This window comes from Ornithorhynchus anatinus, chromosome X5, assembly GCF_004115215.2.
Source record: "Ornithorhynchus anatinus isolate Pmale09 chromosome X5, mOrnAna1.pri.v4, whole genome shotgun sequence".
NCBI classification, from domain to species: Eukaryota; Metazoa; Chordata; class Mammalia; order Monotremata; family Ornithorhynchidae; genus Ornithorhynchus; species Ornithorhynchus anatinus.
Window position 1 is genome coordinate 67078618 of NC_041753.1, and position 27910 is coordinate 67106527.

The window sequence follows — 27910 nt, forward strand, 5'->3', positions numbered from 1 at the left end:
CTTACTGCGCAGACTACTACAACAAAGACCTAGTAAAAACAATCTTACCTGACTTTTTTTTAGGCTATTGTTTCAGGCATTTCTGGCAATGGCAGAACAGAAGTCCAGGCTCAGGTATTACACAGCAGTTCCAGTTCATTCAAGCAGTAGCGTAACACAAACATTTTTTTAAAGGCTAGTGAAAGTTCTCAGGCCGTCAGCCTGGCTAACCGACAAACAAGATAATGCTTCACAGGTAAATCAATTAGGTGCTTTCTTAAGAGAATGCTTCTTACACCTGGCAAGATTCTTCCCAGTGCTCGGCTCACTCCTGGGAACCCAGCGTGTTAGCTGCTTTAGAGAGGATGCTTCTGGTTATTCTTTCCGATTTTTCTAGCACTAAATAGCGCAGGATAGCAGTCAGACACGATTTGAGTGGTGCCCAAGTTTCTGTTAGATGGGCCAAGCCAGTGGGATGGGGAAGTGGCATCTGAGGGGGTGTTGGGGTCGGGGAGAGGGGAGGGGGAACAGAGCACGTCCTGAGAGTTACTGCAGTCATGCTACCTGTTGCCCAAATGGAGGCACCGGTGAACTCAATCGGGATTAGAGGGCAAGGGTCTAAGCAAGAGGAGCCAAGAGGTGACACGCCGAGGATGGCTTCACGGTCCGCTCTCTACCATGTGGGTGGAAAACTGCCAACCCAAGCACTAAATGAGAGCTTAAGCATCCTGAGTGAACGCACCTCTCTGAAAGCACCTAACTTACTCTTAGGAAGTGACTTGACAGCGGAGAGAAGAGAGGCTATTATCTGATTGGAATAAGAAGCGAATTCCTGAGGCCTTCCCCCCGCAGAGTCACTTCACAGATGTATTTAGACCGGGCAAATAGAACGCCGTCTGTAAATGGCACGCTCTCTCCGGTTGGCTAACAAATGCTGGGGCCAGGATCACTGCTTTCTATAATTAGAAAAACCACGTAATTCTGTTTTTAGCTTCACTAAAGAACGTAATTTGACTAAAGCTAGGATTCTAAAACCGACCAGCGGGAACAATCATGGGGTCGGGGGAGTGATTAGACCATAAGCCCGTCTAAGGGCAGGGACTGTCTCTATCTGTTACCGATCTGTACATTCCAAGCGCTTAGTACAGTGCTCTGCACATAGTAAGCGCTCAATAAATGCTATTGAATGAATGAATGAATGAATGATTACCCGATCTCGGGATTAGTGCTGAAGATTCGGGGGGCAGCAGGGGAAGCCCTTTACTTTTCCCCTGTAAAATTGGAGGTTTGAGCTCAGCCCCCTCGATCAATTGATCGAAGGGGTTGATTGATGGCTCTTATCCAATTCATTCTCTCTCTAGGTCTCTCTCTCTCTCACTGCAGTCTCTAAATCTGGGTACCTGACCCTGACTCTGCCTCTAGGTCCCTGGAACCTCCTGCCTTTGAAATAAAACGCTGGCACCTAAGAAGCCAGCTAGAGGATTTTGTTTCTATCTAATTCCCACCTCTAGCTCCCTTGGAAGGAGAGGCTGAGAAGCAACAGATGAAACCGGGCACTGCTGTTTTGCTTAGTGTAAAAGCTATCTCGAGTAAAAGGAAGATAAAGTCATGGGTACCGACAGGACTTTTGGAAAACCACACAATTACTCTTTGTTACAGTTCCTCCGATAAACTAGGCTTAAAAGAGGTCGGAGCACTCAAGTGTAGGAAAAGATACTTGATAAGCGTGCCATCTTGGGTCTTAAAATTATTAAACCCCAAAACTGGTTGTACCATATTTCAAAATTAATTTTTAAAAATAGATTGTGCTCCAAATAAGTGAGATAAAAGTCGCTATTTTGTTCAAAATCAGGTAAATAGTCTTATGTCCTATAGTGAACTCCAGAGAAGATTTTAATTCATGAAGCACAAAATAATCCAAACCTATATTGGCTTCGGACTGAAAATCTTTCAGTGACACTTTTAGAGGCTTGTCTTTTCCCTGATGGCTCTTCTTCTTTTCTTTCTTATTCACCCCCTTCGGCAGAAGTGAAGCATTTTCAACATTTTTGTATTCCTACAAGAGAATACAAAAACACTTTAGTACATTAACTTTCAAGCTCTTTCCAAAACAATCAAAACTCTACATTTTACAAAAAATAATCACGAGGGCTTTGACCATGATCCTTTTTACTCCAGACTGACTAGCTGAAGGAAACAAGTCTATTTTTGAAGCTCCAAATGCAGCTGTTTACACAGGAGCTCAAACAGCCAAGTCATTGTTACCAACGTTCATCAAGATTATTTTAAAAATCAATCTTGAGATCTAAAAAAATAAACATACTATACTGAACCAATGTTAAGCCTATCGCATAGATTCATTCATTAACTTCATGCAGATTATTATTCTACATCGAAACTGCCTCATTGACATTTTTTCCCCAGTTGGAAGTTAGACAGGGAGGGCTTTAGCGAGGGCCATCCAAAATTCAGGAGTTACCATGAAACAATTTTAAGAAATATTTGAGTAGTTTTGGGGTTTGAGTTTTTTTTGGCATTGGTGGGTGAGGGGAAAGGGGAGAGGGAATCGCTCTGAACAAAACAGTAAGGTACCAGAGTAACTTGATTACTTGTAGTAATGAGGGAGGAGAACAACTAGCTTCAACCTGCTCTCCACCTCTCTTCTCATCGTCTCTTTCGGTTAGAAAACCAACATGTATGTAGCAAAACTATTTGATTTGAATTTCCCCTCTTCTCCCTGGCAGACCTGTGGTGGAGAAGCTAATGAGCAGTGAAATGTTTAGAGGGAGGATCAGGAGAGGAAGCAAACAGTTCAGGTAATTAAAATTTGATTGGTCCTAACATTAAGACATTCACTCATAAAGCTTAACTGGGAAATTACGAATGCAAAGGTGAATAACAGACATAAGAAGCGATTTACTTTATGAAGATACGGCAGCTGGATATTTTCTTTCCAGTGTAAGAAAAATTGTTGAAGAATAACGTCCCCCCCCCACCCACTCCCCCACCCAAACACGACTCTTCACAACAAACGGGGTCATTTTTAATCAGTGAGAGGGCTACTCCAACTATCTGAAGCTTTAAATTACTGGTACTTTGCTGAAAGGTGCATTTTGTTTCCTGGTACTTCATAAAAGGCAGAAAATGAAGATCTAAGCCATAAAAATCTATCCATTTTATTCCTTCTTCTATAATACCTATAACCTAGCCCCTCTCTCAGGAGACAATGAAAACTCTTTTGGTTTGTTTCCCAAAATTACTAGTCAACTTTTACTCCAAAGTTCTCCATCCTCTATTATCTTACAAGAAAACATACTTAATAAACAACAGTTAGTTTATGAAAGAAATAGGCTCTCTGGAAGAAATCAAAAATGCCTTCTTTTAAAAATCCCAAGAACCAAATTGGGTGAAGCTAGACCTTAACGCCTGATTAGTTGGGCTTCTAATATGTTCAGATTCATTAATACAAAGATACCTTTTTGTGTTCCTCATAGTCCAGTTTGCTTAGCAGTAATGCCTTTTCAAGGTCTGCTTCAAACATTTCTGACGTAAACTGAAGGTAAGAAAAAGAAAAGACTCAAAAGGGCTTTTATGAAAGCACAACAATAGTTAATACCAACACATCATAAACCGTTGTCCGCCTTTGCAAAATAATACGATTAAATCGACTGAGCCAATATGTACAAGAAAGGAAGCAAACGGGGATGACAGAGGTTTTCCCAAAGGTATTATCCCTGCTGGAACATCCCTGAGGATCCAGAACTATCGGGTTCATGTGCTCTGGGCAGGCACTCAAGGCCCACATCGTTTCACAATCACTCCTTAATACAACGCACTCAACAGGAACTCAAACACCAATCAATCGATAGTACTAGTCGGATGGACACAGGCCCTAACCCTAACCCAACCCTAACCCTAACCCTAACTCGGTGCGGAGCACTGTACTAAGTAGTTGGGAGAAGACCATAGAGTAGGTAGACACGATCCTTGCTCTCAAGGAGCTTTCAGTCTAGGGGATGAGGCAGGCGCTGAAATAATTTACAGATAGGTGGGGAGAAAGATTAATCGGGGAAGGCTTCCTGGAAAAGATGCTTATTGTATTGTACTCTCCCAAGCACCTAGCACAGTGCTCTGCACACAGTAAGCGCTCAATAAATAAGACTGAATGAATGAATGTGACTTCTGAAAGGATTTGAAGATGGGATGAGCTGTAGTAGCAGCAGTAATAATAATAATAAAGCACGTACTCTGTGCTAAGCGCTGGGATAGCTTTAAGATAATCAAACTGGACACAGTCCTTGTCCCACAAGGGGCTCAGAGTCAAGGAGAGAAGCAGCATGGCACAGTGGATAGAGCAAGGGCCTGGGAGTCAGAGGGTCATGAGTTGTAATCCCGGCTCTGCCACTTGTCTGCTGTGACCTTGGGCAAGTCACTTCACTAAGCCTCAGCTACCTCATCTGTAAAATGGGGATTGAGACTGCGAGCCCCACATGGGACAGGGGCTGTGTCCAACCTGAGTTGCTTGTATCCACCCCAGTGCTCAGTACAGTGCCTGGCACATAATAAACACTTAACAAATACCATAATAATAATTATAAGAAGGAGGGAGGGAGAACAGGTATTTTAACCCCATTTCAGAGATGAGGAAACTGAAGCACAGAGAGGTTCAGAGTGACTTGCCCGAGGTCATATATCAGGCCGAGTCTCCTGCCTCTGAGTCCCGCGTGCTTTCCAACTAGGCCGTGCCGGGGCCTAGTGGATCTGCAGCAGAGAGTGGGAGTTCCAGGTCTGGGGGGAGGCAGGGAGCCAGGCTGGAAGTGGGAGAGACAAGAATGAGGCACGGTGAATAGGTGAGCTTGAGAGGAACAAAGATGGCAAGCGAGGCTGATGTGGGAGAAGGCAGTAGATAAGTAAGAGAGAGCTGACTGAGTGCCTTAAGGCCAAAGGTCAAGAGCTTACTATGACTACTTCTGGAGGGAGAGAGGGGTCAATTCACTTTTTCCTACCTAAAATGATCAGCCCCGCTCAAGACGACTTCACCTTCATTATGTATTCCTTAGGTCGAAGGAACAAACTCGTCACTTTGGGGAAAGTGGATCTAGCTCTTGATGCTGTCACCTTCCTTTGAAGCTAAAGTAAGAACTGTTTGGCTCATTTTTCCTCGTGGGAATCTGAAGCCACAGCTGGTGCACTCCAGACTACTGAAGCGTCAAACTTGTGAGCTTGACCAAAGTGCTTGGCCTTTTTAAACTTCCTCTCTTGCACCGTGAAATCTTCTTATCACTTTCCTACACAGTCCATGGTTCTTTTGATTAAGCATACCTTTATCCAAAGTTGACTGTCTGAATATTCAATCACTGATACGCATCTAGCACTTGAGCCAAGAGCTAAAAAGTAGCAAATTACTTCCAGAACCCCTCTGTGTTTACGCTGGCTAAGGATTACAGAGCCTAGAATCCTTTGGGGGTTTGGTCACCTTGGGGAAGGGGGAATGGGGAAGCTCCTGAAGGGAAGAGGAAAAGAGTAATAATACTAATAATGGTGGTATTTGTTAAGCGCTTACTATGTGCAAAGCACTTTTCTAAGCAGTGGGGGGATACAAGGTGATCAGGTTGTCCCACGTGGGGCTCACAGTTTTAATCCCCATTTTACAGATGAGGTAACTGAGGCACAGAGAAGTTAAATGACTTGCCCAAAGCCACACAGCTGGCAAATGGTGGAGCTGGGATTAGAACCCATGACCTCTGACTCCCAAGCCTGGGCTCTTTCCACTGAGCCACGCTGCTTCAGCAGGGTGGTCTAGTGGAAAGAGCATGGGCCTGGGAGTCAGAGGCCCACGGCTCTAACCGCAGCTCCGCTACTGTCTGCTCTGTGACCTGGGGCTAGTCCCTTCACCTCTCTGGGCTTCAGTTCCCTCATCTGCAAAATGGGAATTCAATATCTGTTTTCCCTCCTACTTAGTGAGCCCCACGGGGACCTGACTACCCTGTACCTTCCCCAGCCCTTCGTACAGTGCCTGGCCACAAAGTAAGTGCTTAACAGATATGACAATTAGTATTATTATGAAGAGTATACTCTGGCTAATTGAAGATACTGGAGTTTAGCTAATTATGGTACAGACAGGGAGAAAGGTATTTAAGATGCAGTATTTGCAAAATTCCAATTCAATTCAGTCGCATTTATTGAGGACTTCCTGTGTGCAGAGCACTATACTAAATGCTTGGGAGCGTACGATAGATTGATAAAAAGACATATTCCCTGCTCACAATGAGTTTACAGTCTAGAGGGGAGACAGACACTAATATAAATAAACCAGCAATGCTTCAATGGTATTTATCGAGCACTCACTGCTTGCAGAGCACTGTACTGAGCACTTGGGAGCGGACACTATAACAGAAGTCAGCAAGCAGGTCTCTTGGACCCTGGCTGTCATTCTCTCCAATGACTGACTGCGTAATAGAGTCTTACGTAAGGTCGACACAACCTAGCCTGGGCCTGGACTGGGTTAACCAGTGCCGGGTAGGACCAGAAGTGGGCTTGTGCTTTTCTTCTGGGTATCCTGAAAGTTCATACATAAGTGATCGATCAATCGTTCAATCAGCGATATTTTTTGAGCACTTACTCTGTGCAAAACACAGTGCACTAAGCACTCGGGAGAGATCAATACAACTCATTCATTCATTCAATTGTATTTATTAAGCGCTTAGTGCCTGCAAAGCCCTGTACTAAGCACTTGGGAAAGAACACTACGACAATAATGAGTGACAATCTTTGCCCACGATGAGCTAGCAGCCTAGAGGGATAGGGGTCGCTACACATGTTCCCTGCCTACCAGTAGCTGACAGTCTAGAGGGGGAGAGAGATATTAAAATCAATTATGGATAGGAACGTTAAGTGCTGCGGGGCTGAGGTTGGGGTGAATATCAAGTGCTTAAAGGGTAACCATCTAAGTGCATAGGTGATGCAGAAGGGAGAGGGAGTAGGGGAAAAGAAAGGCTTAGTTGGGGAAGGCCTCTTGGAGGAGATGGGATTTTACTAAGGCTTTGAAGGCGGGGAGAGTGGTGGTCTGAAGCAGGAGGGAGTTCCAGGCCAGAGCGAGGACGTGAACGAGGAGTCGGCGGCGAGACGGACCAGATCGGGGTACAGTGAGCAGGTAGGCGTTAGAGGAGCAGAGTGAACGTGCTGTGTTGAAGTAGGGAACCCCTGAGGCAAGACAAGAGGTGTGAGCCGACGGTGAGGAGTTTCTGTTTGATGCGGAGGTGGATGGGCAACCACTGGAGGTTCTTGAGGAGTGGGGAGATGTGGGGTGACCTTTTTTTTTTGGAAAATAATCTGGGCAGCAGGACTGGAGTGGGAAGTGACAGCAGGCAGGGAGGTCAGTGACGAGGCTGATCCAGTAGTCGAGGTGGGATATGAAAAGTGTTTAGATCAGCATAGGGGCAGTTTGGACGGAGAGGTAAGGGGGGTTTTAGTGACGGTGTGAAGGTAGAACCGACAGATTGAATATGTGGGCTGAGTGAGAGAGATAAGTTGAGGATAACGCCAAGGTAAAGGGCTTGTGAGACAGGTAGGAGAGTAGTGTTTTCTACAGTAATGGGAAAGACTGGGAGGACAAGGTTTAGGTGGGAAGATGAGGAGTTCCCTTATGGACATGTTAAGTTTGACTGGCGGTGGGACATTCGGGTAGAGATGTCCCCAAGGAAATGAGAGATTGCAGAAGAGAGGGGTCAGGGCTGGAGAGGTAGATTTAGGAATCATCTGCACAGAGATGGTAGTTGAAGCTGTGGAAGCAAATAAGTTCTCCAAAGGAGCGGGTGCAGATGAAGAATAGAAAGGGACCCAGAACTGTGCCTTGAGGGACCCCCACGGAAGAACGTGGGAGGCGGAGGAGGAGCCCGCGAAGCAGACTGAGAATGAGCAGCCAGAGAGATAGGAGGAGAACCAGGAGAGGATGGAGTCACTGAGGCTGAGGTTGGAAAATGTTTCCAGGAGAAGCGGGTGGTCGACGGTGTCCAAGGCAGCTGAGAGGTTGAGAAGGATTAGGCTGGAGTAGAGGCCGTTGGATTTGGCCAGAAGGAGGTCATCGGTGACCTCAGAGAGGGTCTCTTAGAGATAATCTCCACCGAGGGTTGCAGGGAGTTATAACCTCAACAGGCCACTGGAGATTCCCATGCAGAAGCAGAGCTACACACCAATCGCTCCACAGTGATCTACGTCTATTTTGCCGCCGACCCCATGCCCACGTCTTCCCTCCGGCCCGGAACTCCCTCCCCCATCTGTATATGACAGACCACCACTCTCCCCGCCTTTGAAACCTTAATAAAAATCACAAGCTCTCCAAGAGGCCTTCCCCGACTAACGCTTCATTTCCCTTACCCTTTCTTCTGTCACCTATGCACTGATTCTTTTTATGGTATTTGTTAAGCACTTACTACGCGCCAGGCACTGCTCTGAGCACTGGGGTCGATACAAGGTAATCGGGTTGGACACAGTCCCTGTCCCACATGGGGCTCACAGTCTTAATTTTCATTTTACAGAGGAGGTAACTCAGGCCCAGAGAAGTGGCATGACTCACCCAAGATCACACAGCAGACAAGTGGCGGATCTGGGATCCCAGGCCTGGGCTCTAGCCACTAGGCCTTTAAGCACTTGACAGGCACCCCACCCTCAGCTTCATAGCACAGCACTTATGCTCATACCCCTCAAGTATTTTAATGTCTGTCTCCCCATCTAGATTGTAAACTCCTGGTGGGCAGGGAACGTGTCTATCAACTCATTGTACTGTACTCACCCAAGTGCTTAATACAGTGCTCTGCCCGCAGTAAGCGCTCAATAAACACCATGGATTGATGGGTTGTCCTCCGGCAACAGCGAGGAAGGCACGCGGGGGCACCTAAACCTGCTGAGGATGTCCCAGCCTGACACACAGGCCAATCTGATTTGGGGAAACCAGGAGAGAACAAGCAAGTACCTCTGAACAAGACTTGTGTAACATAATGGTATTTATTAAGTGTTTGCTATGTGCTAAGTGCTGGTGGATATACGATAAATCAGAACAGACACAATCCTTGCCCCAAGTGGGACTAGCAATCTAAGGAAGGGGGAGGGAGAGAAGGTATCAGCCCCATTTTACAGATGAGAAAACTGAGACACGGAGAGGCTGAGTTACCCAGGATCACAGAGTGTCAGAGGCGGGGCTAGAACCCGGGTCTCCTGACCTTTTAGTCACAAGTTTTTGCCACTACGCAATAAACGCCTCAAAGCAAGTTGCCATGTTCAAGCTAAAATAGTATAACGCGTACATTTTAAGAGCACCGCTGAAGCTATTTAAAGTGTGGGTGTTCCACCTAGATTGATACTAAGCCAACTGCTAGGTGCCCAGCTGAGAAAAGTCCTGGGAAGACTTGAAAGAGAAAACTTGTTGCTATGTGGCATGTACAGTTTCGGATTGGTTAAGGCACTGTAATTTGGAACAAACAGAGTTTGATTTCACTTTCTGTTTTAAATCAGAATTCCTTTATGGTGAAAGTCTGCGTGTTATTTCCATAGTCTTTCCCTCATTAGTCACGGTCAAACGTCTTACCCAAAATACCACAAAATTCTATGATCTCACTGTGGTTTGGAGTCGTAACGCCCGAAAATACATAACACGATACCCTCTAGACTGTAAGCTCGGTGTGGGCAGGGATTGTGTCTACCCAACTCCTGTTATATTGTACTCTCCAAAGCGCTTAATACAGTGCTCTGCAAACACAGCAGTAAGTGCTCAATAAATATCATTGATTGATTGATTGATTGATTGATAAGGCATGAAATGCGTAAAGCACAAAATCTACCAGCTTCCTCCTGACCACTCCGGGCAGAGTGAATGTGTGTCAGCAGCAGAACAGCTTTAAGCTGCATTTTAGGACACCTTCTAGGCCTCTTTTAGGCTTATGTTTCACAGCTGGCAGTGGAAAGAAGTCAATATCAAAAAGCCACAGCTTCCTGCCTCTGCAAATGAGATTTTTCTCAAGGATACGCCTAACATCTACCAGGAATAGGGAAAAAGACATATCTAGTCGATCTTTTACAGAAAGTATTGGTTCTTCCCTACATGGGCCTACTTGAAACGGCAGAAGGGAAATTAGCAGCTCAACAATCAGGTCAATAATATAGGTCCTTTCCACAAGAGAACGAATGAAAATTAGGCAGAGAATAGCAGTGCCATAATAAGACAGGCGAGAGCTTCCAACTTTGAGATCGAGATCTCATTCTTGGGGGGGTCAACTGCTACAGATGCCTTTTTTAGGTAAGTTTCAAAAGCAACTGCAAGTACATTAATAATAATAATTACTATTATTACAGTACTTACTAAGTGCTTACTATGTGCCAAACACTGTACTAAACACTGGGGTAGATACCAGATAATCAAGTCAGACGCAGTCCCTGTCCCACATGGGGCTCATAGTTTAAGTAGGAGGGACTAGGATTTAATCCCCATTTTACAGATGACGAAACTGAGGCACAGGGAAGTTAAGTGACTTGACCCACAGCAGGCAAGTGGCGGAGGTGGGATGAGAACTCAGGAGCCGACCCCCAGGCCTGAGCCCTTTCCACTAGACTGTGTTGCTTCTCAGTTTTATTTACTCTTTGCCAATCTACCCCTAGCTAAAGTCCCAGACAAAGATGTCCCCTGAGATGCCATGGGAGAAAAGGCAGAGCCCTGGAAAGTGAGTCCAGCTTTATAATGATAATAATAATAAGAGTGTTGGCATTTGTTAAGCGCTTACTATGCGCTGAGCACAGTTCTAAGCGCTGGGGTAGATTGGGTTGTCCCCATTTTACAGCTGAGGTCCCTGAGGCCCAGAGAAGTGAAGTGACTTGCCCAAGCTCACACAGCAGACAAGTGGCGGAACAGGGATTAGAACTCGTGACCGTCTGACTCCCAGGCCTGTGCTCTATCCACTACGCCACGCTTACAAATACCCTTAAAAAAAGTGAGCAGACCCAATCTCTGCCTTCGAGGAGTTTACGATCTTTCTATTTCTCCCTTTTTTTCCCCACTCTTTTGTCTTCTGATAGGTCAGACAAAAAAAAGAGTCTTCTGTTTGCTTGTCAATGAGTCAGTGGCACAGCCTGCCTCTCTTTTCACCCCCCTCTGCAGCAAAATCACTAGTCGCTGGGTCCTTGAATTATTTAAGTTCAACAATGCCACAGAGTTCGAAAAGTCTTGTCTCTGGCAAGCACCAACCCCTGTTGGCAACTCATCTGCCGTCATCTCTAGTCAGGTCACGCTGAGCTGACTAGGTAAGGTGTTGACTTGTGTGGTTCTCTGAACAGATAATTTGCCAGAATGGATTTTTTTTCTCCTAATTTTAATTCATCATTTCTACCTAGACCACTGTGTCTTTGAGTCACCCTGGAATATTCATCAACTTTTTGGGTTTTTTTCCCCCTCCAAATGCCTACAGTTGTTTTTCATTCTTGGAAACTTTCGGTCTTGACACCTAGGCCAAAGTCACAAAGTGATGTTCCCCTTCTCGCGAACCCTGAAATGCTGGGAATTTGAGTTCTCGTGAGGGCAGCCTGAAAAACAAATCTTCTGAAGGGGAAACGGAATCAATCAATCAACCGATAGTATTCCTGGAGCACTTACTGTGTGCAGAGTATAACAGAAGAGTGTTGGTAGACACATTCCTTGCCCACAACGAGCTTACAGTCTACAGGGGGAGCTTACCTGTTAGAGGATGCAGCATATAGTTAATTGTGGTATTTTTCAAGTGCTTACTATGTGCCAGGCACTGTACTAAGCGCTGGGGCGGATACAACCAAATCGGGTTGGACACAGTCCCTGTCCCACGTGAGGCTCAGAGTCTCGATCCCCACTTTACAGATGAAGTAACTAAGGCCCACGGAAGGGAAGTGACTTGCCCCAAGTCACCCAGCAGACACGTGGCGGAGCCGGGATTAGAACGCGTGACCTTCTGACTCCCAGGCCCGTGCTCTATCCGTTACGCCATGCTGGGAGATGTCTTTAGCTTGCCCCCTTTAAGTGTTGCCTCTACTTTCTAGCCCACTGGCACAGTCTTGAGGTGAGAATTTGCCCCATCTATCCGACTGCTCTGCCTACAAACGGCCAAAGCTGTCATCTAACGCAGCTAACGAGGACAGAATCGTCTCCCTTCCCCTGGCCACAATTCGTAAGAAATCGCCAGGCCCAGCCCCCCCGCTGGGCTTCGGTATTAGTGTTAACACAGGATAATGTGCTCAGTGAGGCAGATCGGCAGTATATTGGACACGGAAACGGGGACAGAGGCTTGGGTGTTCTGCCCCCTGCTGAACGCCTGATTAAATTCTCACCAGACTTACATACTCCCTCAAGACTCTCAAAAAGCAATAGGGATTTGTTCGCCCAATGAGCACCCCCCCCAAAAAAAGATTAAAAATCAAGCTTTCCGATGCCCCCTGAAGATATTTTATGCATGCAACTATTAACATCGCATAAAGATAATCTTTCTAGGGTAATTATTGTAGCCTTGGGCATCCTGTTTTTCCAGCCCTCACTAAAACAATTCATACATATGTTGGTTGGTTTTAATCCAGGTTCTCTTTTAGTTGCCAAGCTGGAGAAATACCCCAGCTAAATACCACAAATGTATCAAGGAACACTTCCCTCCGTGAACAGATGTTTAAGTTTTAACTCCAGGTTTAAAAGAACCTAACTCTTTGGCGCTATCGGATTTCCTGGCATAACTGTCACTGGTCAAATCGATCGATCGATCAGTGGTATTTACTGAGCACTTACTGTGGGCAGAGCAACGTACTAAGAGCTTGGGAGAGTACAAAATAACAGAATTGGTAGATTAGTTCCCTGCTCGTTATGGGCAGGGAATATGTCTGTTTATTGTTGTATTGTACTCTCCCAAGTGCTTAGTACAGCGCTCTGCACACACTACGTGCTCAAATACTGACTACCATGGGATCCCAGGTAAACCAAAGTTTCAATAACTGACCCACGAACATGACTCAACTTTCGGCTTTTTTGCCCCCATTTTTAAGTAGCAATTTCTACGTAGCTATAAGGAGTAACTCGGGGAAACGGAAACTAGGAGGTGACCTGCAAACACCTTGGAGGAGGGATGTCAAACTCATGGCCCATTAAAAGATTCCAACCTGGTCCTCAGAACGGTTTCTAAAAATGTCTGAATTCTGACTTTAAAAACCCACTTTAGCTGTCCTAAATGAGAATAATCCTGCAGATGGGCTGAAGGAGCGGGGAGTGGGGAAGAAGAATGGAAGGTAGGAAGGCATCCCCAGTCTGGTTCCGCATCTCACTGGATGAAAATTCCAGCAAATTTTTTTTGTGATATTTGTTAACCACTTACTATGTGCCAGGCACTGTACTAAGTGCTGGGGTAGATAGAAGTTAATCTTTCATTCATTCATTCAATAGTATTTATTGAGCGCTTACTATGTGCAGAGCACTGTACTAAGCGCTCGGGATGAACAAGTCGGCAACAGATAGAGACAGTCCCTGCCGTTTGACGGGCTTACAGTCTAATCGGGGGAGACGGACAGACAAGAACAATGGCAATAATCTGGTTGGACACAGTCCCTGTCCCACATGGGGTTCACAGTCTTAATCCTTATTTTCCAGGTGAGGTACCTGAGGCTCAGAGAAGGTAAAAGTGACCTGTCCAAGGTCACACGCAGCAGACAAGTTGGCAGAGCCGGGATTGGGAGCCAGGTCCTTCTGACGCCTAGGCCCGTGCTCTATCCGCTAGGCCAAGCTGCTGCCCCTATTTCCCTTACTCCTGTCTGTCCCATCTGCATCGGCTGCATCCGCTTAGAGAAGCTACTGCTGGGATGAGCCGAATGCTGTGTTGTCTGGGAAATGCACAGGTCTCAACGATCTTAACACAGTGTTAACACTTTGGCCGGAAGCAGGAGAGGGAATCCCAGCCTCCCCTCCCAGGGCAGAGACCAGCGAGGATCCAAGACACTCAGGCCAGGAGGGCAGCAAATTAGCTGGCGAACCGCCCTAATGACAATATCTGACTGACAGGAACTGATACTGTGACGACTGACCCTGTGCCATAAATTCAGTCTTTTTTCTGAAGCAGCATGGCCTAATGGAGAGAGCCCGGTCCTGGGAGTCAGCAGGTCAAGGGCTCTAATCCCGGCTCTGCCACCTATCTGCTGTGTGACCTTGGGCGAGTCACTCCACTTCTCTGGGCCTCAGTTACCTCAGCTGTAAAATGGGGATCGAGACTGCGAGCCCCACGTGGGACAGGGACCGTGTTTGCTTGTTTCCGTCCCAGCGCCTGTTTCAGCGCCTGGCCCGTAGTGAGCGTTTAACAAACACCATAATTATTAATTATTATTATTATCATTCTGTATCTCGGAGCGATATATTGGGCTGGAAGTGACTTCAGCCCACTGTGCTATTTAAACCGAAGTTTAAAAGAAAGCCAAATCAACTCCTTCTTTTGGCGGAAGACGGTGACAAAGATGCTGATCTAAGGAACTCTTCGCCAACATTAAACACATACACTTGAATGGCAATTCCCTCCTTCGGAAGAGTATTACAAGTGAAAGAGCATTCCAACAAAGAACCAAGCAAAATAAGTTGATTTAGTACACCACCTGTTCATCCCTTTGTCTCCACTCGTTCCAATTTTCTTCTAGCGAGACTTTCGCCACTGGCTTTGGCAGTGCTTGCCCACGTTGAGCGCTGAAAGCTCCTTGGGAAGATTTATGCGGAGACTTTTTAAAAGCCAGGTTTCTGAGCTGCAAAGCAAAAACCAAAGAATGTATTACTAATGCCATCACCAGCGGCCAACCTTCGAGAATGCTAGCAGTAACTGTTCACTTAACAGGTACGTCGAGCCCAGATATTCGCTACGCCAAACTTTCCCAGCTGCATCGATTCTTTGTAACCTGGAAGAACAATGAGGGTGTTATGTTCGGTGCCAAATTTGCCCTATTCTGCAGGTTGATACATGAAATCATGAATTTCGGTAAGGGCTGTGCTATACCCATACTTTGTATGCATTCCTTGTTGCTTACAGGCCTGCCAGGAATAAAACACGCAGGAGGAAGGAGCAGAAAGGTTAGGATTCTTTCAAAACAGAAGCATAAGAACGTGGATTTAATTTTTAAGTAATCCAAGTGATCCAAGGAGAGGCACGTGATTAGCAAGGCAACACAGGAGCATAAAAGTGCGGAAGGCAAATGGCCTGCCTGAAATCTCCATTTCTTGTATCAACGAGAAGAGCATGGCTGGGTCTTCCAGACTGAGAAGCAGCACGGCTGAGTGAATAGAGCCCGGGCCTGGGAGCCAGAGGACCTGGGTTCCAATCCCGGTTCCGCCGCTTGACTGCTGTGTAACCTTGGACAAATCACTCGACTTCTCGGTGCCTCCGTTTCCTCAACTGTAAAATGGGGATTCAATACCTGTTCTCCCTCCTACTTAAACCGTGAATCCCACGTGGGACAGGGACTGTGACCTCGTACCTACCTCAGCGCTTAGAAGAGTGCTTGACACGTAGTAAGTGCTTAACAAATACCATAACAAAAACCCCACCGGGTCCAGAGTCCCCAGGGTATGGTGAGCTGGGTGATCCCCAATAGCCAAAACCCCAACCTTGGGAAAGGGGAAATAGCTTGTGGGTCAACACGGATCTATTCATTCATTCGATAGCATTTATTGAGCACTTACTATGTGCAGAGCACTGTACTAAGCGCTTGGAATGGACAATTCGGCAACAGATAGAGACAATGCCTGCCCAATGACGGGCTCACAGCCGCTTGACACACTGCACTGTTATATCCTTGTTCTTCCTCCTGCCCCCAGCATTTGCAAATCATTTTTATTCAACCATATTTATTGAACACTTACTGTGTGCACAGCACTGTACCAAGCGTTGGGGAGAGTACAACACGACGATTTTTTATCCGTCTCTCCCATTAGATCATAAACTCTTTAGGGGCAAGGATCGGGCATCTTGCTTCAGTTGGACTCTCCCACGGAAACGCCCAGTACCGACAGGGCTTGGCACTCAGGAGGTGCTCAATAAATACCAGTGATGAGAAGAGTTACCGCTCAATCGAGGGTATTTATTGAGCACTTACTATGTGCAGAGCACTTTACTAAGTGCTAGGAAGAGCACGATATGACAGATGTATGAACTCAGGGTTTAAATGGATTGCAGAAAATCCCCACAGCAGATAAATCTCACTCTCTTGTGACTGTTGGGATTTTGGGTTAGACATCGCAAACAGGAAAAATGGAAAAGCAAAAATCATCATCCACCTTTTCCAGGCTTGCCCGGAAGATGAGAAGCAGTGTGGCTCAGTAGAAAGAGCCCGGGCTTGGGATGTGGGTTCTAATCCTGGCTCTGCCACTTCTCTGCTGTGTGACCTTGGGCAAGCTACTTAACTTCTCTGTGCCTCAGTTACCTCATCTGTAAAACGGGGATTAAGACTGTGAGCCCCACGTGGGACATGCTGATTTCCTTGTATCTACCCAGCGCTCAGAATAGTGCTCGGCACATAGTAAGCGCTTAAATACCATAATTATTACTATTACTCTGAGAACCCTGTTCGACTGGGCCTGGGGTTAATCATTCAATTAATCAGTTGTATTAATTGAGCGCTTACTGTGTGCAGAGCACTGTGCTAAGCACTTGGGAGATTACAACACAACAATAAACAGATGCATTCCCTGCCGCCCTAAGTGATAACTGTGGTATCCTCCAATTGAAGCAATGGGGATGGGGGAAGGAGGGGAAAGGGGAAATAGCTTGTGGGTCAACACAGATCTATTCATACTGTACTAAGCGCTTGGAACGGACAATTCGGTAACAGAGAGAGACAATCCCTGCGCAATGACGGGCTCACCGTCTAAACGGGGGGAGACGGACGGCAGAGCGCAACAGCGCAAAACACTACAGACGCCCCAATAGACTTTGGCATTAGAGTTGCTGGTGTCACATTCCAGCCTCTAGGAACTATTCCTCACAAAATTCCCTCAGGTAGGATGTGTGGCTCTAGGTGCAGCTCTTCTAGGGGCTTAAATGTGGAGAGCAATAATAATTGTGGCATTTCTTTTGCGTTTACTATGTGCCATGCACCGTACTAAGTGCTGGGGCAGAAACAAGAGAGATTGGTGGGATGATTTCCCGGAGCCACATATGAACTGGATAATTCCACTTTGGTGCATATTATTTATTAGCTATGCTTATAAATATGCAAACTGGGTTTAACCTCTAATAATAATGACAGTACTAACTGTGGTATCTACTGAGTGTTTACTCGGTGCCAAGCACTGTACTAAGCACTGGGGTAGATACAAAATAATTAGATCAGACACAGCCTCTTGTCCCACATGGGGTTCACAGTTGAAAGGGGAGAGAGAACAGATCCTGAATCCCTGTTTTACAGATGAGGAAACTGAGGCGCAGAGAATCAATCGATGATATTTACTTATTGAGCGCTTGGAGAAGCAGTGTGGTCTGGTGGAAAGAGCACGGGCCTGGGAGTCAGAGGACCTGGGTTCTAATCCCGGCTCCCTCACTCGTCTGCTGTGTGATCTTGGGCAAGTCACTTAACTTCTCTGTGCCTCAGTTACCTCATCTGTAAAATGGGGATTAAGACTGTGAGCCCCACGTGGGACAACCTGATTCCCTTGTGTCTACCCCAGTGCTTAGAACAGTGCTCGGCACATAGTAAGCGCTTAACAAATACCAACATTATTATTATTATTATTAAGTCACTCAACTTGTCTGCGCCTCATCCGCAAAATGAGTAAGACCGTGAGCTCCATGTGGGGCAAGGACCGTGTCCAACCCGATTAGCTTGTGTCTACTCCAGCACTTAGTACAGGACCTGGCACGTAGTAAGCTCTTAACAAATGCCATTTAAAAAAAAAAAAAAGAGCAGGCAAGCGGCAGAGCCACGATTAGAACCCAGGTCACCCGACTCCAGGCCCATGCTAACCACTCACACGTAGATCTCTCTCTCTCTCTAAAAAAATATATTTTACCCATATGCCCTGGACAATCCTGAATGTTATGTACGTAAATAGGGGAAGCAAAAATCTCAATAAACGTCAACGGTCAACCACAAAGGGAAGGGCGTAAGATAGCAAACACACAGGCAACGGAAGGATATGTGGAGGGAGGAATTTTAATGTCTAAATCTTATATATACTTTTATTTTTCCAGGATCTCATTTTACCCTCACAACATCCCTAGAGCACAACCCCTCTCCTGACTCCAATCAGTATTCATTCATTCAATCGTATTTATTGAGCGCTTACTGTGTGCAGAGCACTGTACTAAACTCTTGGAAAATGCAATTCAGCAACAAATAGAGACAATCCCTGCCCACAACGGGCTCACAGTCTAGAACGGGGAGAGAGACATCAAAACAGTAAACAGGCAGTAAACAGTGAGCAGTAGTACAGAGCTGTCTTGAGATAATAATAATAATGTTGGTATTTGTTAAGCGCTTACTATGTGCAGAGCACTGTTCTAAGCGCTGGGGTAGATACAGGGTAATCAGGTTGTCCCACGTGAGGCTCACAGTTAATCCCCATTTTACAGATGAAGTAACTGAGGCATAGAGAAGTTAAGTGACTTGCCCACAGTCACACAGCTGACAAGTGGCTGAGATCCTCTCCTCAGGCTCAAGCCCCAACACACGTGCCTTTGGTCGCTCTCTCCTCCTCCTCATTCTCCCAGCCGAGTTTAGACCAGAAGTCAGCGGTTTGGGGGAATCCTTTGGGAAGGAAAGAAAGCGCTGCTCGTCGGCAAGGTTCACCTTACCTCGTTAGCTTCGCTCTGCTGCTGTTCCTTCCTTTTTCTCCGTTTTTCTCTCTTCTTCTCATTTGCGGCTGATTTGCTACTCTGATTTGCCTGAGGCTTTCCAGTTTTTCGACCTCTTCTGGCTTCCCCGAGCTCAGAATCAGAACCACTGCCACTGTCCACTTGTAACGGGGCAAAACGAGATGCGGTGGTGGGAACGGAATTCAACACAGCCGAGGCCATCTTAAAGAGATCTATATCTTTTCCTGAAAAAGTTAAAAAAAAAAAATTAACTACCTGGTCTTCAAAAATCCTGTATGATACTTTTTTTTTTGGCAGGGCCATCGGATTGGGCTTAATTTTAAACATAACAATAATAATGTATTATTAATATTAATAACTGTGGCATTTGCTAATTGTTTACTCCGTGTCAAGAACTGGGAACGATACAAGACAATGAGGTTGGATACAGTCCCTATCACACACAGGCCTCACGGTCTAGTAGGAGGGAGAGGTTCCCATTTTATAGATGAAACTGCTTTTTTGGACACATATCCAGCACACTGTCAACAGTAGGCGCCGCCCCCCCCCCCCCCCACACACACACTGGGCCAGACACTGTACTAAGCGCCGGGATAGATACAAGACAATCAGGTTGAACACAGTCCGTGTCCCACATGTGCTCCCGGCCTTACTCCCCATTTTACAGATGAGGTTACTGAAGTCACTTGCCCAAGGTCACAGAGCACTTAATAAATGCCACTGATTGATACTCAGGTTTAGAAAATGCAGACAAACACAAGGAGAACTTTCCCTCTGCCAAGTCTCCGAAAAGAAAACTCCACTACCCGCTTCCCGGGGAACGAGACAGTGCTGAATAAAGCTACTGGACACTGGCTCGTCTGTCGCAGCCAGGAAAAGTAATGTAAAAATCGGGAGTGTGGACTGGGGAATACAAATGAATGGAGAAGTCGCAGGTGGATGGGGAATCAGTCAACCAATGGCATCGACTGAGTGCTCACTATGTGCACAGCACTGCATGCATTAAGCTGCTCTTGAAAGACTACAATACAGCAGAGTCGGCAGATCCGTTCCCTACCCACAATGAGCTTACTGTCTAGAGGGGGGGACAAACATTAATAGAAGTCAATAATTTATAATTTCTAATTTAAAGATATGTCCATAAGTGGTGTGGGGTTGAGGGTTGAGCGAAAATCAAATGCCCAAAGGTCACAGATACAAGTGCATCGACGAAAGATACGGACATAAAGGCTGTGGGTTTGGTGGGGGGGTGGGGGGGCGGTGAACAGGGTGAGGCGGAAGGGAGTGGCAGAAGAGGAAAGGAGGGTTTAGTCCGGGAAGCCTCTTGGAGGAGATGGCCTTCAATAAGGCTTTGGAAAGGGGGACGGGGGCGGGAGATTAATTGTCTGTCAGACCCGAGGAGGGTCTGTTTGAGGCCGCACAGCCTGGGCTAAATCCAGCAAGGGTGGGTCTGGACGTCCCTCTGGCGCTCCTTATTTCACGTCGAGCAATCCGATCATCAGTGGTATTTCCTGAGCACTTACTGGCTGCCGGGCACCGTACTAAGCGCTAACCAGAGGACAATACAGCCGAGTTAGGAGATATGCCCACGAGGAGCTTCCTACAGCCTAGAGGGGGAGGCAGACGTTAAAATAAATAAATAACAGATCGGTACGGAAGTGCCATGGGGCTGAGGGTGGGCTGAATATCAAGTGCTTAAAGGGGACGGATCCAAGTGCATAGGTGACGCGGAAGGGAGAGGGGAGTGGGGGGCAATGAGGGCTTGTAGGGGAAGGCTTCTGTTCCCACATTTTGGATCGGGAGGTAAAGGGAGAAGGGGGCGGGGAGGAAGGCAGATAGAAAGTGAGCTTAGGCCAAGGCAGAAAGTGTGCTACTGCTGCTTTCCAAAAGCCCCAAGGAAGGAGCAACCTGCTCTCGCACAAAGCAGTGGCGTGGCTTGGTGGAAAGAGCCCGGGTTTGGGAGTCAGAGGTTGTGGGTTCTAATCCCGGCTCCGCCACTCGCCAGCTGTGTGACTTTGGACAAGTCACTTTCACTCATTCATTCGATCGTATTTACCGAGCGCTTACTGTGTGCAGAGCACTGTATTGAGCGCTTAGAAAGTCCAATTCGGCAACAGATAGAGACAAGCGCTACCCAACGATGAGCTCACAGTCTAGAAGGGCGGAGGAGACAGACAACGAAACAAGTAGACAGGCATCAGTAGCACTTAACGTCTCTGTGCTTCACTTACCTCATCTGTAAAATGGAGATTAATAATAATAATAATGTTGGTATTTGTTAAGCGCTTACTACGTGCCAAGCACTGTTCTAAGCCTGGGGTAGACACAAGGTAATCAGGTTGTCCCACGTGGGGCTCACAATCTCCATCCCCATTTTACAGATGAGGGAACTGAGGCACAGGAAGGTTAAGTGACTTGCCCGAGGTCACACAGCTGACAAGCGGCGGAGCCGGGATTAGAACCCCTGACCTCTGATTCCCAAGCCCGGGCTCTTTCCACTGGGCCACGCTGCTTAGTGGGACTACCTGATCACCTTGTATCCCCCCCAACGCTTAGAACAGTGCTTCGCAAATAGTAAGCGCCTAACAAATACCATCATCATCATGCTGATTCAGATATAAAAATAAACACTGAGTTAACGTAGTCTCTGGTTGCAAATAGTACTGCTCATTGCAGGCAGGGAACATGGCTACCAATTCTATAATAATTTCCCTCTCCCAAGCGCTCAGTCCACAGGACGCGCTCGATAAATACGACTGACTGACTGTATTCCAAGACTACCCCTTGGAGGGCACTTTATTCTCCGTGGACGTTTTCGATAAATAAGTTCTCATTTGTCATATGCCGTTGCAGGATACAAAAAGACCCAAGTATGGAGGCCAAAAATCTGGGAGACCACAAGTTAAATGAGCCATGTAGTTCTATTAATACAGCTCTATATTCAACTTTACTTAACCGGAGCGTGACACCCAAGTTAGAAAATGATCCTTCTGCTATAGTTAGCATCGATCGGACCTTCAGTAAAATACTGTGCCTCCAAAGCTGATGGGGGAATACGGAAAAACGGAGGCGGGAGGGAGAAATGCCACTCAAGTCATTAAGACATAGGAAATAATGTGACCTGGGGGTCACGTTAAAGAAAACGGGGTCAGCCTGGAAAGAGAAATGATCACGGCCTAGCGGAAAGAGCCCGGGCTTGGGAGTCGGAGGACCAAGCAGCGTGGCTCAGTGGAAAGAGCCCGGGCTTGGGAGTCAGAGGTCATGGGTTCGAATCCCGACTATGCCCCTTGTCAGTTGTGTGACTGTGGGCAAGTCACTTCACTTCTCTGTGCTTCAGTTCTCTCATCTGTAAAATGGGGGTGAAGACTGTGAGCCTCACGTGGGACACACTCATTCCCCTGTACCTAGCCCAGCGCTTAGAACAGTGCTCTCTGTGCACGGAGTAAGTGCTTAACAGATACCAATGTTATTATCCTGTCTCGGCCAACTGCCTTTCGTGTGACCTTAGGCAAGTCACTTAACTTCGCTGTGCTTCAGTTGCCTCTTCTGCAAAATGGGGATTAAAGAAACCAGGATCACTCCCCGTTAGGTCCGGCGCTCCGGGCCGGGACCGGGCCAAATCTTAGATTCCCAGCCCGGGCAGGGTGCTCGGTTAAGGGGCGATTTAATAACCGCCTTCAGACAAATGACAAACGAGAAGCAGCGTGGCTCACTGGAAAGAGCACGGGCTTTGGAGTCAGAGGTCATGGGTTCGAACCCCGGCTCTGCCACTTGCCAGCTGTGTGACTTTGGGCAAGTCACTTAACTTCTCGGTGCCTCAGTTCCCTCATCTGTAAAATGGGGATTAAGACTGTGAGCCCCACGTGGGACAACCTGATTCCCCTGTGTCTACCCCAGCGCTTAGAACAGTGCTCGGCACATAGTAAGCGCTTAACAAATACCAACATTATTATTATTATTATTATTAAATGACAGAATTGCCACGCGACGAGAACGTGACTGGAGAAGCGGCGCTGCTCGGCGGATAGAGCCCGGGCCTGGGAGGCAAAAGGACCCGCGTTCGAATCCCGGCTCTGCCACCTGTCCGCTGTGACCTTGGGCAAGTCACTTCACCTCCCCGGGCCTCAGTCACCTCATCTGGAAAACGGGGATTAAGAGTGTGAGTCCCACGTGAGAGAGGGCCTCTGTCCAACCCGATTAACCTGTAACCACCCCGGCGCTCGGCACACCGAGAGCACTTAACAGGTACCGTCATCGTTATCGTTCTCGACGACGTGAAAGACATCGGGAGAAGAAATGGAATTGGGTCTAAATTCCGTGACCGGAAAAAGTAAAATATAATCCTCGCTTTGAAAACCCCCAACCTAGAAGACTTGAAAAATAGGACAGGGTACTAAAGCTCTTGGAGGGGCCGGTTGTAAACTCGCTCAGAGATGAGTCTTTACATAAGGACCGGGAAAGGGGAGGCACGAGACAACGCATCGAAAAATCTCGTTTCTTGGGGGTTGACGGCCGGAGTCGTCTTTAATTCTTCGGGGAACAGCTTACGCTCGTGACTCACCGTTCCGGTAACAAAACACAAGCAAAGACCGTGGAAAAAAAGAACTTCTGAACGTAACGTACTAAGTACACGTTTACAACAGTGCTGAACGATATCTCTTTGAAGTTCTCTGATTCTTAGGTCCAAAGCCACATCTTCTTCCCCCTCACCAAAGTTAAGGGTCTCCGACAGGACAGAGGCAGAAACACGGGGGGGGGGGGGGGGGGGGAGGGGTCAAAACTTTTGAATGTACTGTTCTCGGCACATGCTTGACAACAATGTACCGCGCTCGATCAACGCGACGGATGGAAGTCTCATTTAAGACGTCCGTTGAGTCTTAGGTCTCTTCGCAAGAGTCGGGGGCGCGGGGCGGCCACCTCAACGCGGATGGCTTTCTTCCCGCTTTAACTGTCGCCGCGTCGGAAGAGGGCTTAGCGGGGATCTAAAGGCACGCAATCGGCTCTTAACAAACCCCATCGTTCTTCTCCTCGCTACAAAAGCGGCCGTAAAACGTCTCCGCGGCCGGAAGGGGCAAGGACTCGCCTCCACCGGCAGCCCGTTCGGGCTTTGCCGCCTCGTCCTTTCCCCCGACGCCCGGGAGGGCTTGGGGATTTCGGGGTGGAGTAAGGGGGGGGGGGGACGGATTTAATCCACTTTATCGGGGAGCTCCTCCGCGTCGGAGAGAGATCGGGGCCGGGAGGGGGAGGAGAGTTGGGGGGGGGGCAAAAAAGGCCGGGAGGTGGGGAAGGGGCTGGGGGGGGGGGTGCTCCCACCGGACTCACACTCACCACCGCCTCCTTCGCCGAGGGCCAGCGCGTGCGTGCGGGCGCGCGCGCGTCCGACCGAGCGGCGCGAGCTCGGGCTGGGGGCGGAAGTAGGGGCGGGGCGCCGGGCGGCGCGCGGGGAGTCCGCGCTCTCCCCTCCCCGCGGCGCGGAGCTGAGGCTGAGGTGAAGGGCGGCGGCGGAGGGGGGGGGGAAGGGGCGCGGCCAGCTGGAGTCGGAAGGTCCCGGGTCCGGGCCTCACGGACCTCATCGGGAAAATGGGGTCGGAGACCGGGGGCCCCACGTGGTCCAGGGTCGGGGTCCAACCCGATTTGCTCGCATCCCCGCCAGTGCTTAGTACGGGGCCTGGCACGTAATAATGATAATCATGGTATCTGTTAAGCGTTTACTGTGTGCCGAGCCCTTTTCTAAGCACTGGGGTAAATACGAGGTAATCAGATTGTCCCACGGGGGCTCACAGTCTCAAGCCCCATTTTACGGACGAGGAGACCGAGGCCCAGTGAAGTGACTCGCCCAGGGTCACACAGCAGACAAGAGGTGGAGGCGGGATTAGAACCCACGACCTCTGACTCCCAAGCCCGTTTTCTTCCCACTAGGCCACACCGGTCCTCGAACGTAGTGAGCGCTTGACAGATTCCATAATCATCATTACTGGAGAAGCAGCGTGGCTTCGTGGCTTGGGAGTCGGAGGCTGTGGGTTCTAATCCCGCCTCCCCCACTCGTCGGCCGTGTGACTCTGGGCAAGTCACTTCCCTTCTCTGGGCCTCTGTTCCCTCATCTGGAAAATGGGGAATGAAGTCTGTGAGCCCTAAGGGGGACACCCTGATCACCTTGTATCTACCCCCATCGCTTAGAACAGTGCTTTGCACCTAGTACGCGCTTAACGAATTCCATCATTATTATTATTATTATTAGGCGGGAGGCCAGTTTCCAGCGACAGAATTAACGATGGTAGTATCAGGGAAGCATTCAGTGCGATAGATTAAACACAATCGGGTGGAACGCCCCCGCCCCCCACTCCCTTCTGTGTCACCCTCGCACTTAGATTGTCACCCTCCGATATTTATTCACCCCCCCCCCCCCCCCCGGCCCCACAGCGCTGATATCCATAGCCTTCATTTATTCATTTCTACTCACGTGCGTCTCCCCCTCTAGACCGTTCACTGTGGGCAGGGAACCGGTCAAGCCACTCTCTTCTGGTCGGACCCTCCCAAAGCGGTCGGTGGAGCGCTCTGCACGCGGTGAGCGCTCAATAGATACCATTCATCGATCGATCGACCCCACATAGGGCTGGCCGTCTAAGGGGAAGGGAGGACAGGGAGTTAATCCCCATTTGCCAGGTGAGGAAACGGAGGCACCCGGGAGTTAAGCCACTTGCCCAAATTTACAAGGTTATCGTCAATATCAGTAGTAGTGATAACTGCACACAGGCGAGTGGTACAGTGGGGATTAGAACCCGGGTTTCCCGACTTCCAGGCCCATGCTGATCTTCCCACTACTTGGCTCAAAAGGCAACAGGAATAAAGGTCCCTTGTCAGGTCTTTGCCCACACCCACGAGCCGTGCTTCACGAAACAGGGGGCATCCTGACCACCTTCTTTTTATTTTTTAATGGCATTCGTTAAGCACTACTGTTCGAGGCTCTGGGGTAGATTATGAGATAGTCGGGTCCCACGGGTGCTCACGGTCTAAGTAGGTGGGAGAACGGGTATTGAATCCCCATTTTGCAGACGAGGGAACTGAGGCGCAGAGAAGTTAAGCGACGTGCCCAAGATCACAGCAGTTACGTGGCAGAGCCGGGATTAGAATACTCCCAGGCCCGGACTCCTTCCGCCACGAATGACTAACGTGACTGCAAAGAGCATTTTTTACTCAACTTCCTCATTTTCGTAACTAGATGCCTATGCGTACATAGTGATTAAGCACATTGGATTTTAACGTTTGGATGGGCAAAACCTACCGCTTGATTTGTGTAGTGGCATTTGATCTCTCTGATCTCCCTTCCTCCCGTCTCTCCCCGCTCCAGTCTATTCTTCATTCCGCTGTCCGGCTCATCTTCCTGCAGAAACGCTCTGGGCCTGTCACTCCCCTTCTTAAAAACCTCCGGCGGTTGCCTATCGACCTCTGAACGAAACAAAAACTTCTCACTCTAGGCTTCGAGGCTCTCCACCCCCTTGCCCCCTCCTACCTCTCCTCCCTTCTTTCTACCGCCCACCCCGCACGCTCCGCTCCTCTGCCGCCCACCTCCTCACGGTCCCCCGTTCTTGCCCATCCCGCCGTCGACCCCCGGCCCACGTCCCCCCGCTGTCCCGAAATGCCCTCCCGCCTCACCTCCGCCAAACTCTCTTTCCCTCTTCAAAGCCCTACAGAGAGCTCACCTCCTCCAGGTGGCCTTCCCAGACTGAGCTTCCCCTTTTCCCTCTGCTCCCTCTGCTGCCCCTCTACCCCCCCCTTCACCTTTCCTCAGCTAAGCCCCTTTTCCCCCCGGTTTCCCTCTGCTCCTCCTCCTCTCCCTTCCCCTCCCCTCAGCGCTCTGCTCGTCCGCTCATTTGTCTATATTTTTATTACCCTATTTATTTTGTTAATGAGATGTACATCCCCTCGATTCTATTTATTGCTATTGTTTTTGTCTGTCTGTCTCCCCCCATTAGACTGTGAGCCCGTCAATGGGCAGGGATTGTCTCTGTTGCCGAATTGTCCGTTCCAAGAGCTTAGTACAGTGCTCTGCACGTACTAAGTGCTCAATAAATACTATTGAATGAATGAATGAAATCTGTTTGGAATTCGTCAACAGTGTACGCTTCTTCAAAAATGAAAATGTTGAATTAGCTATAGGATGACGTAAACGGCGTTTACCGAGCGCTGACCACGGGCAGAGCGCCGTACCGAGCGCTTGGGAGAGTACGACGTAGAGTCGGTGGACGCGTTCCCCGACGGCGATGACGGTGACCCCAGCGACTGCCTTGCCATTTTATAAATTAACCGTTCTTGCAAATACAAAAAGGCACGACGAGGAGCTTTCACACGTAACGCTTTATTCATTACGTATATCCAACGTCACGATAAAATAGGAACATGAAGGAATAGCCTTAAAAATTCAGTAAATTCGAGCCTTGGCTAATACCGCATTTCGAATGAATCCTGGAAGACGCGACCGTCTTCCAAAAGTCGAAGGCTGTGACGTTGAAGGCTGTTGTGATGTGGTCGGGTGTTACTGCTGCACCATCTTCTGAAAGACTAGTTCCTGGCCAATCTTACATGTGAAATTCTCATATAAATACAATAAAAACATCCACTGGAGGAGAAACAAAACACGTGCCTTTTCCACGGGTGCCAGCTCCACGGGGGCAAGGGGAGCCGTCGCCCTTGGCTTGGAACCAAGGGGATGATGCCAACGGCTTCGCCCCCAAGCCATCTGGGCTCCGCTTTTCCCCGCAGATAGACCGCAAGCACCTGGACCAGCCTAGATGCCTGCAGGGGATCTCTCGTCCCAGGGCTGGACCGGGGGGTCCTTTCGCCCCAAAAGCACGGTGCCCGGCTGAAGCCCCTGGGCACTCCGGGGTGGGGTGGGGGGTGGGGGTCTGGGGTTTGTTCTGGGGATGAGGTCGGGGGAGGGGGAAGGCGGGGGGCGGGGAGGAGGTATCAGAGCTCTGGAGCCTCCACGGTGGTCGGGTGCACCTCACGGGCTGCCCACAGAACCACCGCCCTCCATCAGAGCCTCTCCGGGGTTCAGTGCCAGAACTCTCCCGCCGCTTGGGTGGCAAGTGGCAATGAAG

General features: G+C 48.4%; 1 protein-coding gene across 3 annotated transcripts in view; it reads right to left on the reverse strand.

Moving 5' to 3' along the window:
• The window catches only part of GKAP1 (G kinase anchoring protein 1), a 48541-nt gene extending 24331 nt beyond the window's left edge, over nucleotides 1-24210 (reverse strand). For 2 of the 3 annotated variants that reach the window (XM_029055942.1, XM_029055943.1), the window contains exons 1-5: nucleotides 24141-24210; nucleotides 18792-19036; nucleotides 14608-14751; nucleotides 3455-3532; nucleotides 1903-2035 (exon numbers count right to left, since the gene is read on the reverse strand). In XM_029055942.1, coding sequence (XP_028911775.1) covers nucleotides 1903-2035; nucleotides 3455-3532; nucleotides 14608-14751; nucleotides 18792-19013 — 577 coding nt within the window. In that variant the 5' untranslated portion in view covers nucleotides 19014-19036; nucleotides 24141-24210. Of the gene's footprint in view, nucleotides 1-1902; nucleotides 2036-3454; nucleotides 3533-14607; nucleotides 14752-18791; nucleotides 19037-24134 lie in introns of all 3 variants that reach the window. The other variant, XM_029055941.2, reaches the window with a different exon arrangement.
• Nucleotides 24211-27910: the final 3700 nt, after the last annotated feature.